The sequence below is a fragment of the Astyanax mexicanus genome, chromosome 3 (assembly GCF_023375975.1).
Source record: "Astyanax mexicanus isolate ESR-SI-001 chromosome 3, AstMex3_surface, whole genome shotgun sequence".
NCBI lineage: Eukaryota > Metazoa > Chordata > Actinopteri > Characiformes > Acestrorhamphidae > Astyanax > Astyanax mexicanus.
In genome coordinates, this window is record NC_064410.1 from 29,485,200 (window position 1) to 29,497,893 (window position 12,694).

At 38.6% G+C, this 12,694-nt stretch overlaps 1 protein-coding gene across 1 annotated transcript in view; it reads right to left on the reverse strand.

Moving 5' to 3' along the window:
* Positions 1-12,694, reverse strand: part of grin2da (glutamate receptor, ionotropic, N-methyl D-aspartate 2D, a) — a 213,349-nt gene that overhangs the window by 42,467 nt on the left and 158,188 nt on the right. Inside the window, exons 6-7 of the mRNA XM_049476300.1 lie at positions 11,570-11,775; positions 1,340-1,511 (exon numbers count right to left, since the gene is read on the reverse strand). Coding sequence (XP_049332257.1) covers positions 1,340-1,511; positions 11,570-11,775 — 378 coding nt within the window. The remainder of the gene's footprint in view (positions 1-1,339; positions 1,512-11,569; positions 11,776-12,694) is intronic.

Below are 12,694 nucleotides of genomic sequence, written 5' to 3' on the forward strand. Positions count from 1 at the left end.
AAGGTGCACTATCAATAAACGTCTATTTCTGGTCTATTTTCATATATATGGTGCACTGGACTATAAGGTGCTTTATGCGACACTATTAAGAAACAGGGGTCTCGCCATGTTTTCCTTTTAATTCAGCAGATTTCACCACTGGATGGCGGTAAGCCAGGGTGCTATCAGCTAGCGGTTCGTCCCATGTAGCTTGTTTTAACACAGAAAACACGCAAACTGCAGTTCACTATACTCGCCTCTGAACGACGTGGTTCAGAGGGGCTCCTCTGAAAGCAGTGCTAGCCGGTCTTAGCAGCAGGCTACAGTCTGATATATTCACTTCTGAACGACAACAGAGCTAGCACTCAAAGTGCAGCTAATGCTAATGCTGCTCCAACAGTGCTAGCTGGGCTTAGAAGCAGGTAAAGTCTGATATACTTGCCTCTGAATGACAAAAGAGCTAGCATTCAAAGTGGTTAGCAGCTAATGCTAATACTGCTGGAGAACTAAACTGAAACTCCTGTAAAGTGCCGTACTTCTGCGGAGTGGATTTACTGCTCCGGATTATACAGACATCCCAAGTTGCAAAAGTTGATTTCAGGGAGGTTCCCGTCCAGGAGGGGGGAAAAACACTGCCCGCCCACACTAAAAACTGATTGGCTGTCTCACAGACTCTTTGCACAAAACAGGCCAATCAGAACCCTCTCTGTTTTCTCTCTCTCCTTCCCACACGTGATTAGAGAAAAAAAGTCTGTCGCCTGTGTGCGCTTTTGAGGCACTCGTTCTGAATTCTGGGAGATTATATGTGACTCGCGGGCATCAGGGAGCCACTACTGAAATGCGGGAGACTCCCGCAGCTTCAAGGAGACTTGTTTTTTCTGGATTATAAGGCAGACTGATAATTTTTAGGGAAATTGTTTTTAAGTGCACCTTATAGTGCAAAAAAAACAAAGAACAAAAAAAAAGGAATTTCTTATATGCTCTAAGACTGTTTAACACTAAGTCTAAATCTAAGATGACCAAACAAAACATGAAATATCAGGTTCATACAGTCTTAAATCAAATAAAATTCAAGTATATATACAGGAAACAATTAAGATATATTTAGCACCTTTATATTTAGCACCTTTATTTTCAGTGAGTGTGGGAGAAAGTTAGGACTGTGTGACTTTATCAGATTGATGAACAATGAACTATGTAGAGGTTTAGAAATACAGTAAGTACAATAAATCACACTCTGTGCCCTGTGAACTAATTCAGCTCCGCCAGCACTTCGATCTCATCCATTTCACAAAAGCTTTTTTTTCCACCCCTTTGATGCAAGGTTATATTAGATCTATAAAAGAAAAGAATTGCTGACCTCCCCGACCATTCCATTCCACTCTCCGTTTATGTTCTTCCCGTGCCTGCCATTGGTCACAAGGTAGAGGTCATAGGTGAAGCCCACTATTTTAGCCAGGCGCTTGAGGACGTCGATGCAGAAGCCTTTGCAGCAGTGCTTCATGGACTGGATTCCGTCCACGACCACGCTGCTGTTGGACAGAAGGAGGGAGAGGAAGACGACAGGAGAATGGAGGGAAGCTTTATTTGAGGGAGAAAGATCAGACAAGATAGATAAGGCAAGAGGAGAAATGGAAAAAAGTGTTATACAAAGACAAATATCCCCACACAACAACCACAGAATCAAGTAGCACACTGAGAACAGGTAGCTGACAATATCAACTGTCCATGTGAGGCAATGACAGCACCTCCTATGCCTTCATCTCTCAGCTCTGTGGGTAATGGGAGTAAATGAGAGAAAAATACAAAGACTCACATACAAATTACTGAGCGTGACAAGGCCGTTCCTACTAGTTCCGATCGACTGCCATGATTCCGCGCGTGCAAACCGCAGCGCTAACAGATATTCTCTCATATATACTCTGTTTTTATTTTGAATAAGCTGCATTTTTTAGCTGATAATAGACTTTGAACAGTATAACAGGTTGTGGCAGCTTGTCTTGCGCTTTGTGTCTTTGAAGTGAGCGGGTCGGTTATAGGAACGGTCTAATACAGTATGCTGTGGAGGCTTTTATATTTTAGATTTTTTAGCAAGCCAGCAAAACTTTCACTGAAACTGCGCTTGATCCAAAAGGGCATTAAAAGTCAATGACATTGTCGCCCAGGAGAGACGGGGAGAAATGAGAAATGAGTGTGCGTGAGTTAAAGTTAGATTTTATCAAAAAAGGAGAAAAACACAAAGATTTAATGCAAAGAAGAAGAAAAGCAAATAAAACCTGACCTGCATAAAATCAGAATGATAACAGAAAATGCGTGATCACACCTGGGTGCAGTGTTGGGACTACAGGGCAAGATGGTGTCAGAAACCCTGAAAAATCTGTAATATTTTATTTCTTTAGAAAATTTCTTTAGACATTAATTTTACCGAGTTATAGTGACAAGCGACACGGATATTATTTTTTTAACTATATTCAAATGAATTATGACACAGTGAAACGACATCCGGTACCACTTTAAAATAAGACTACCTTTATAAAGGGTTTATAAATGGTTTACAGTTAGTTTATTAATGGTTACTAATTAGGTTGTAAATGCCTTAAAAATCAATAATAATCAGTTATAACACATAATTAGAAAGGGCAACAATATAGATGGCTGTGGGTTCACTATTTGGCAACCACAGATCATTGTTGCCCTTTCTACGTATGTGTTATAACTGATCATTAATGATTTTTAAGGCCTTTACAACCTAATTAGTAACCATTAATAAACCCTTTATAAAGGTAGTCTTATTTTAAAGTGGTTCCAGACATTCTAACCCGATTGGCTACTAGCTTTTCTTTAGACCTTTTTAGATGTCAAAGTTTTGATAAAAATTAATATTATAACTTGTGTTTGTTGTTATTTTTTTATTCATTGAATAGTTTGATCCTTGATTGATGGAGTTTGTGGATTTGATAACATGACAAATTAAAAGGATTTGTTATAAAAGGGCAACAAGCAAACATTTTTCTTTCCATGCAGCTGTAATGTTTTAATTGAATAAGTAGTACATTCAGAGTTTTTTAACATTAAGAAGTAGTTACATTAAATTTATATTACATTCGGTTAAATCTTGTTACACTTATAAGTTATAAGTTAAATGTATAATTTATAAACATCTGGCCCTTTGAGCACAGCCATTATGCTGATGTGGCCCTTGGTGAAAATGAGTTTGACACTGCTGCGCTAAGGCAATTAGCAGCTAATCGCTAGCGCTAGCTACACTAAGGAACCCTGACTGTTTCGGTAATCCAGGGCATTATTAGCTAGCGTGGGTTTATCCCGTGTAGCTTGTTTAAACACAGAAAACATGCAGACTACAATCCGATATACTCACCTCTGAAAGACTAGCGAAAGAGCTAGCACTAAGCGTGGTTAGCAGCTAATGCTAATACTGCTTCAGCAGTGCAAGATGGTCTTAGCAGCAGGTTACAGATCGATATAGTCGCCTCTGAATGACAAAAGAGCCAGCACTAAGAGCAGTTAGTGGCTAATGCTAATGCTGCTCTAGCAGTTCTAGCCAGAGTTATCATATACAAGGTGGTCCAAGGTCCTCAAGCTTCTGCTTTCTGAATTTTTGGTTCCTTTCGCATTTTGTTCCTACCATCGTAAAGAAAACATGGAACGACTGTGTTTCCAGCGCAGGTAAACCACAGAAAGAGCCAATAGTCTAGCAAGCTCTGGAGTCGTAGCTTCAGAATAAAGCCGCCAAGTGATTCCTGATATTTATACCATTTTCCAGCCTAAAGAGTTCTATATGTATATATATATATATATATATATATATATATATAAAATAAAATAAAAAAACATTCACCATGTCTTATTAAAATCTATTTATTTTTTATTACTATTTAAACTGATCTTAATTTAGTTATCCAATACATACCTTGTACAAACACACATTCAAACGCAGGGTTACTGAGGCTGCCGCATATTTAAGGTCGAAAGGAAATATTAGAACATGAAGCAAGCATATAACAAAGTTCTGCTTTCTATCACAAAGAAATGACCTTTTTCTCTTTTTCACACATAATAAATCATGTAGTAACTTAAAAGTGTTAAACAAACCAAAATACTCTGTCACACATTTAGGTACATCTTATCTAGGGTGCTGTTAACTTGTGGTTTGTAAGGCTGATAACTCTTAGCTGAATAGACATATAGAATAGACATAGACATAACTCTTGGTCTTCCTTTCCTGGGGCAGTCCTGATGAGTGCCAGTTTCATCATAACGTTTTTGATGGTCTTTGTGACTGCACTTAAGGATATTTCAAAGTTCTTGAATTTTTTTTCGATTGACTGATCTTCACTTCTTAAAGTTTTTTTTATTTACTTAGATGAGCAGTTCTTGCCATAATATGGATTAGAGCTCATTGTATATCAGCTCTACCTCTTTAAAATACAACTGATGCTCTCAAACACATTAAGAGGCCAAAAATTCAAGTAATATTAACTCTTGACAAGTTCAGCACAGCTGTTACCTGAAAGTTATTCCACCTCATAACGCTGACTGAGAAAATCCAGCCAAGATGTGAAAAGCTGTGATTAAAGCAAGAGTTGCTACTTTGAAGAATCTAAAATATAAAAAATATTCTGGTTTGCTTTTTTTTTTTTTTTTTTTTTTTGAATAAATAATTTCAGATATTTTTCTTCATATTTTGATGTCTTTTTTATTTTTTAGGTGTGTCCAAACTTTTGATTGGTACTGTAGTTTACTCAGACAAACATAGTAGGACCACTATATATAGTATCGAATAGATAGGTGCATTTTACAGCAGCTCATATTGAATAAATGAATTGAGGTATACAAATACACAAAATATTCTACTGTAAAACGTTACAGCCTCCAGTTTTAAAAACAACAACAATTGGTAACATTTCTTTCGACTGTGGGCCTTTCACCCCGCAACGATGAGAGTCTGATGTTAAGCTTAAGGGTTACGTTTAAGGGTTAACTTTACCATTTTACTTTGGAATTACTGCATATTTCTGCATAATTTAGTCATTAAACGTGTTCTGATCTTCATCTAAGTCACAACAATAGACAAACACAGTCTGCTTAAACTAATACCTCACAAAAAAGTATATGTTTGCATGGTTTTATTGAACAAAGCATGTTAACATTTATAGGACAGGGTGTAAAAATGATCTGAACCCCTAGGCTAATGATTTTTCTAAGAGCTAATTGGAGCCAGATGTGATGAGATTGGATGTGTTGGTTAAAGCTGCCCTGCCCTATAAAAACACACACTAGTTTTGAGTTTTCTGTTCTTAAGAAGCATTGCTTGATGTGAATCATGCCTCAAATGTACAAAAGAGCTCTCAGAAGACCTGCGTTCAAGAATTGTTCATTTACATGAAGCTGGAAAAGGTTACAAAAGTATCTCTAAAAGCCTTGATGTACATGTGTCCACGGTCAGACAGACGGTCTACAAATGGAGAAAGTTCAGCACTGTTGCTACTCTCCCTAGGTGTGGTCATCCTGTAAAGATGACTGCAAGAGCACAGCGCAGAATGATCAATGAGGTGAGGAAGAATCCTAGACTGTCAGCTAAAGACACACAGAAATCTCTGACACTCGCGCACTTCCTCTCTGGGAGGACACCACGCAGGAGGCCACTGCTGTCCAAAAAAAAAAACATTGCTACACATTTGAAGCTTGCAAAAGAGCATCTGGATGTTCCACAGCCATACTGGCTAAATATACTGTGCACCAAAATTTAGTTGTTGGAAAGGAAAACACAACGCTATGTGTGGAGAAAAAAAAAGGCACAGCACACCATCATCAAAACCTCATCCTAACTATGAAATATGGTAGAGGGGGCATAATGGTTTGGGGATGCGTTGCTGCCTCAGGGTCTGGATGGATTGGCGTCATCAATGGAAAAATTAATTCCCAAGTTTACCAAGACAGTTTGCAGGAACACTTAGGACCATCTGTCCACCAACTGAAGCTCAGCAGAGGATGGATGATACAACGACCCAAAACATAGAAGTAAATCTTCAACAGAAGAAAATTCGCCTTCTGGAGAGCCGTGAAGCAGTTGATCCGTCCTCTCCGGAAAGATAATGATGATCTAAGCAGGTGTTCTGAAACTTTTGTCCATGCAGTTTATTTGACTCTTGTTTTTTTTTTTCAGATGTGAAGCAATCACTCTCTACAAAGAGCAGCTATTAACACTCAAGAGGCTTCAGTACTCCACCAGAGTGGAGCTTCGCGTCAAGAGGGGTCAATGCAAATCAATAGAAAATAAGCTGACTGGCCAGCTGTATCTGATGATGAAACATTTCTATCCTGATGGGAGTGGTTTCTTCAAGGATGACTGTGCCCTCATCCATCATAATATACTGTAAACTCGGTGCAATGTCCTTCCAAGTCGCAGTCGCTAGCTGCTGTTCTAGCAGCTCATAACAGGCCTTACTACACCTCACTGAGACTCCTTTAACCCTTTGAACTAGGGCTGTGAATCTTTGGGAATCTGACAATTCGATTCAGAATCGATTCTTGGAGTCACAATTTGATTCTTCATCCTCCATACTTTAGCGGCGCAACAACAAACACCATAACACCATGACACTACACGCCCCTCTGTAGCCTAATAGGGAGAGGCAGTAAGAGCAAAAACTTTCCCTGTCCTGTTGCTGCTGTCTCGCGACACTCACCCACTGTCCCGCGGAGCTCAGCTACTGTCACGCAGAGCCTTGCAGGGTTCATCTACTGTCCCGTGGAGTTTTTTAATTATCGCGTAGGCTTTTTAACTGTCTCGCTGAGCTCTTTAACTGTCTCACGGAGCTCAACTACTGTCATGTGAAGCTTTTCAACTGTCTCGCGGAGCTTTTTAACTGTTTGAAGGAGCTTTTTAACTGTTGTGGTTTTTTTAAACTGTTTCGCGGAGCTTTTTAACTGTCTGAAGGAGCTTTTTAACTGTACCGCAGAGCTTTTCAACTGTTTCTCGGAGCTTTTTAACTCTCTCGCCGAGCTTTTTAACTGTTTGAAGGAGCTTTTTAACAGTTGTGTGGAGCTTTTCAAGTGTTTGAAGGAGCTTTTTAACTGTCTCGCAGAGCTTTTCAAGTGTTTGAAGGAGCTTTTTAACTGTCTGAAGGAGCTTTTTAACTGTACCGCAGAGCTTTTCAACTGTTTTGCGGAGCTTTTTAACTGTCTGAAGGAGCTTTTTAACTGTCGTGTGGTGCTTTTTAACTGTCTTGCGAAGCTTTTTATCTGTTGCGCGGAGCTCAGCTACTGTCGCGCGGAGCTTTTTAACTGTCGTGTGGAGCTTTTTAACTGTCGTGTGGAGCTTTTTAACTGTCGTGTGGAGCTTTTTAACTGTCTTGCGAAGCTTTTTATCTGTTGCGCGGAGCTTTTTAACTGTACCGCGGAGCTTTTTAACTGTCTCGCAAAGCTGTTTAACTGTTGCACAGAGCTTTTTAACGTTCTAGCGAAGCTGTTTAACTGTTGCATGGAGCTTTTTAACTGTACCGCGGAGCTCAGCTACTGTCACATGGAGCTTTTTAAATGTCTCGCGGAGCTCACCTACTGTCCCACGGAGCTCAGCTACTGTCCTGTGGAGTTCTTTAACAGTTAAAGAGCTCCGTTGGACAGTTAAAGAGTTTCGCAGGACAGTAGTTGAGCTCCGTGGGACAGTTAAGGAGCTCCGCAAGACAGTAGGTGAGCTTCGCGAGACAGTATGTGCTCCGTGCGACAGTAGCTGAGCTCCGTGAGAGAGTTAAAAAGCTCCGCGGTACAGTTAAAAAGCTTCGCGAGACAGTTAAAAAGCTCTGTGCAACAGTTAAACAGCTTCGCGAGACAGTTAAAAAGCTCCACACGGCAGTTAAAAAGCTCCGTGAGAGAGTTAAAAAGCTCCGCGGTACAGTTAAAAAGCTCCACACGACAGTTAAAAAGCTCCGCAGTACAGTTAAAAAGCTCCACACGACAGTTAAAAAACTACGCGGTACAGTTAAAAAGCTCCACACGACAGTTAAAAAGCTCCGCAGTACAGTTAAAAAGCTCCACACGACAGTTAAAAAGCTCCGCAGTACAGTTAAAAAGCTCCACACGACAGTTAAAAAGCTCCGCAGTACAGTTAAAAAGCTCCACACGACAGTTAAAAAGCTCCGCAGTACAGTTAAAAAGCTCCACACGACAGTTAAAAAACTACGCGGTACAGTTAAAAAGCTCCACACGACAGTTAAAAAGCTCCGCAGTACAGTTAAAAAGCTCCACACGACAGTTAAAAAGCTCCGCAGTACAGTTAAAAAGCTCCACACGACAGTTAAAAAGCTCCGCAGTACAGTTAAAAAGCTCCACACGACAGTTAAAAAGCTCCACAGTACAGTTAAAAAGCTCCACACGACAGTTAAAAAGCTCCTTCAGACAGTTAAAAAGCTCCGCAGTACAGTTAAAAAGCTCCACGCGACAGTTAAAAAGCTCCGCAGTACAGTTAAAAAGCTCCACACGACAGTTAAAAAGCTCCGCAGTACAGTTAAAAAGCTCCACACGACAGTTAAAAAGCTCCGCAGTACAGTTAAAAAGCTCCACACGACAGTTAAAAAGCTCCACACGACAGTTAAAAAGCTCCACACGACAGTTAAAAAGCTCCGCAGTACAGTTAAAAAGCTCCACACGACAGTTAAAAAGCTCCGCAGTACAGTTAAAAAGCTCTACACGACAGTAAAAAACCTCTGTGAGACAGTAAAAAAGCTCTGTGAGACTTTGCGGTACAGTTAAAAAGCTCCAGGTGACAGTAGCTGCACCTGCAAAAAATATATATTTTTTGAAAATGAGAATCGATTCTGAGTTCTTCAATGTTAGAAACGAGATACAAGCTCGAATCAATTTTTTCCTGCACCCCTACTTATCCTAGACTGTTTTGGTGTGTTTTTTCTTAGTTTTTGTCAGTTTCCTCTTTCAGGTCTTATAACACAGTAATTATATCAGACAGACACATGCCCGGAGCTCTTTTACTCCAAAACCCATACGGCTGCTCAAAAAATTTAATCATTTAAAATGTAAAAGAAAGCAGAACTGTTATATTCTCCTGGAACTGATCATGTTCTGGTCATAATTTTACCAAGCGCCTGTTTTTTTATTTATTTATTTTTGAATGTATAGACTTTAAATATATTCACATCTAAGATATGAGTTGAAAGCATAAGAAAATTGATAATGGTTCATTACATGGCTTATTAATTATTAATTATTACAAAATATGTGAAGAGCATCAGGCGGATTTATTTTTCTTGATAATCACACCTCTAGGATACATGTAGATACTAAAAACCTGATGCTCAGAGCAGCCTATGCCTTTCAGTATTTTGATCAGGACACACAAAGAAAACTAGATACAAAAATGTAAACTTTTTAGTCTAAATAAACTTAGTAAAAATGTGCAAGTAAAATAAAAACTATATAAAGTAGTGTGCAGCATACCTAGCTTTAATTTGAGTGCAGGTAGTTTCAAACATTTTTCTGTGGGCACTTTTGGGTCATTTACTGATATTATTTGGTTTGAAACATCATATAAATATGTTTGAAGCACTAAAGTTAAATAATATTGGTTGGGGAAAGAGATCTCACTTTTTTAGGTGTTTTTTCTCAATGGGTTTCTTGTAAATGCTTTACCGCACTGGGATGTCATAGCTACTTTTATAAAGAGCAAGTTCCGCCCTTTCTAACCATATATGGATTATGTTTATGTGTGAAGGGATTCCTGAGTAATTAAGCTGAGAACACAAGGTGCGATTTTGGATGCAAAATCCGGCCGTAGAATTCTAAGGGTTAATTTGTCTCTAGTCTGTAGTTCTTCATGCTATTTGAAAGGCACCTATAAAGGGAATAAAAATAACACCTTCATTTGACTTTCCTATAGTGTGTTTTAGCCTGTCATCTGCTTCTCAGTGAACAAAAGGTAATTTTCTGGGTGTTGATTTTGTATGCTAATGGCCACCGCTCAGTGGAGGGGCGGGGAATGTGCTGTGGGCTGGTGAGTGCAGTATTGGAAAGTTCCACAAAGGCTGCAGAACAGCAGAGTATAGCAAGACATTCTTAACCTGTATACAGTTTAAATTTGTGTATCTCAGTAGTGCTATTCTAATCATACACTTACTTAAGTAGCGCAATTTTAGTCATAAATTTACCTCAAAAGTGCTATTCTAATTATATATTTATTCAAGCAGGGCAATTTTGGTCGTACATTTACCTCAGTAGTGCTACTCTAATCATACATTTATTTATGCAGGGAAATTTTGGTCATAAATTTACCTCAAAAGTGCTATTCTAATCATACATTTATTCAAGCAGTGCAATTTTGGTCATAAATTTACCTCAAAAGTGCTATTCTAATCATACATTTATTCAAGCAGTGCAATTTTGGTCATAAATTAACCCCAGTAGTGCTATTCTACTCATACATTTATTCAAGCAGTGCAATTTCAGTCGTAATGTCATGTTCTCTTCCTGTTTTGGTTCCTTCTGGTCTGTCCCTGTGTTTATTCACCTTCCTCTGCTCGTGCCCTGTGTTTATCCCTTGTCTCCACCCCCTTGCTAACCTGTTTGTTTGTAGCTCCACCCCCTAGTAAGGTCCCAGGTGTTTCCCATTTCCTGTCCTTGTCAGTGTGTAGAAATAGTCCTCCTTGTTCCTCTGTTATTTGTCGGTTCTTGTACGTCTTACGTCAGTGAGGTTGTGTGTTTCCCCTTGCACTTTGTGTTTCCTAGTTTTTTGGTTCTTTTGTTCGTTTTTTCCTGTTTATTAATAAATCACTCGCACTTGCATCCACTCTCCACGTCCTCTCCTTGCTCCTGCTTCACAACCCTGACACATAAATTTACCTCAGTAGTGCTAATCTAATCATACACTTACTTGAGCAGTGCAATTTCAGTCATAAATTTACCTCAGTAGTGCTATTCTAATCATACACTTACTTGAGCAGTGCAATTTTGGTCATTAATTTACCTTAGTAGGGCTTTTCCAATCATACACTTACTTGAGCAGTGCAATTTCGGTCATGAATTTACATCAGTAGTGCTATTCTAACCATACATTTATTTAAGCAGTCATTAATTTAACAACGGTAAAAAATAAACAGCAGTGCATTTATGTGTGATTCAGGAAGCCATACAAATAACATGAAATTACTAGCATTCAAGTTTCGTTTGACTTTACTGTTATTTTTGATTACTTCTGTAATAATTATTATATAATACAGCCATTAATGTTAAATACAATTCATTTTGCCGTCATTTAGCTGTATGTGAAACACATTGCTGCTTTGTTATTTGTAATGATTACATGTGTACATAGCATAATCATGCTTTGGTGAGAGTGCTATCATCATGGTCATTAATGAATTTCTTAGAATGTCTATCATCCAATTACATTGTAAGGTGTAAAATAGTACAATCTGCCTGAATAATCTGTTAAAACAGAAAGAAATGAGTCTGTTCAGTCTTATTTTACACTATGGTGTCCACTGTAAATGTCTGTATGTGATACATCAGCTATGTTGCTGGAACTATTGCACTTTTGTTTGTTTTGTGAAGCACTGACCTGGTATTGAGTGGTAGACGGCACGGCACTGAGTCTCGGATGCAGGATCCTGTTCCTGGGTCCGCCGGCTCCACAATTACAAAAGGCCTCTCCTCCAGGGTGACCACCCGCAGGTGCTGGCTGTCGTCCAAGGGCTTAAGGAAGGGCCCGTAGCGGGACCAGGGTGGATAGCGCAGACGCAGGACACCGTTCTCCCACCAGCCCACCTAAATGATGGAAAATGTCACTGATCCATTATTCAAATGCTATTAGTCAGCCTGTCAGCACTAATGCTATTAATGGTAGGGCTAATCTCATTTTTATGCATCGTAATCTAGTTTTAGATTAAAGGACTCTCAACTGCTTTTGATAGTTTTAGCATAAGTGCTCAGTGAATTTCAATTTCAAACTTAAGAGGATATTACAGCATTTTTATTCGGATTTTTATCAATGTACCTCAGTAGTGCTATTCTAATCATACACTTACTCAAGCAGTGCAATTTCGGTCATTAATTTAACTTAGTAGAGCTATTCTAATCATGCATTTACTTAAGCAGTGCAATTTCGGTCATTAATTTACATAAGTACTGCTATTCTAATCATACACTTAACTAAGCAGTGCAATTTTGGTCATTAATTTACCTTAGTAGTGCTACTCTAATCATATACCTATTTAAGCAGTGCAATTTTGCTTATTAATTTACCTCAGTAGTGCTATTCTAATCATGCATTTATTCAAGCAGTGCAATTTAAGTCATAAATTTACCATAGTAGTGCTATTCTTATAATACACTTACTTTAGCAGTGCAATTTCAGTCTTAAATTTACCTCGTTAGTGCTATTCTAATCATACACTTAACTAAGCAGTGCAATTTTGGTCATTAATTAACCTCAGTAGTGCTGCTCTAATCATATACCTACTTAAACAGTGTAATTTTGCTTATTAATTTACCTCAGTAGTGCTATAGTAATCATGCATTTATTTAAGCAGGTAAATTTTGGTATTAAATTTATCCTTTTATTGCTTTTCTAATCACGCATTTATTTAAGCAGGGCAATTTCGGTCATACATTTACCTCATTAGTGCTATTCTAATCATGCATTCATTTAAGCAATGCAATTTCAGTCATAAATTTACCTCAGTAG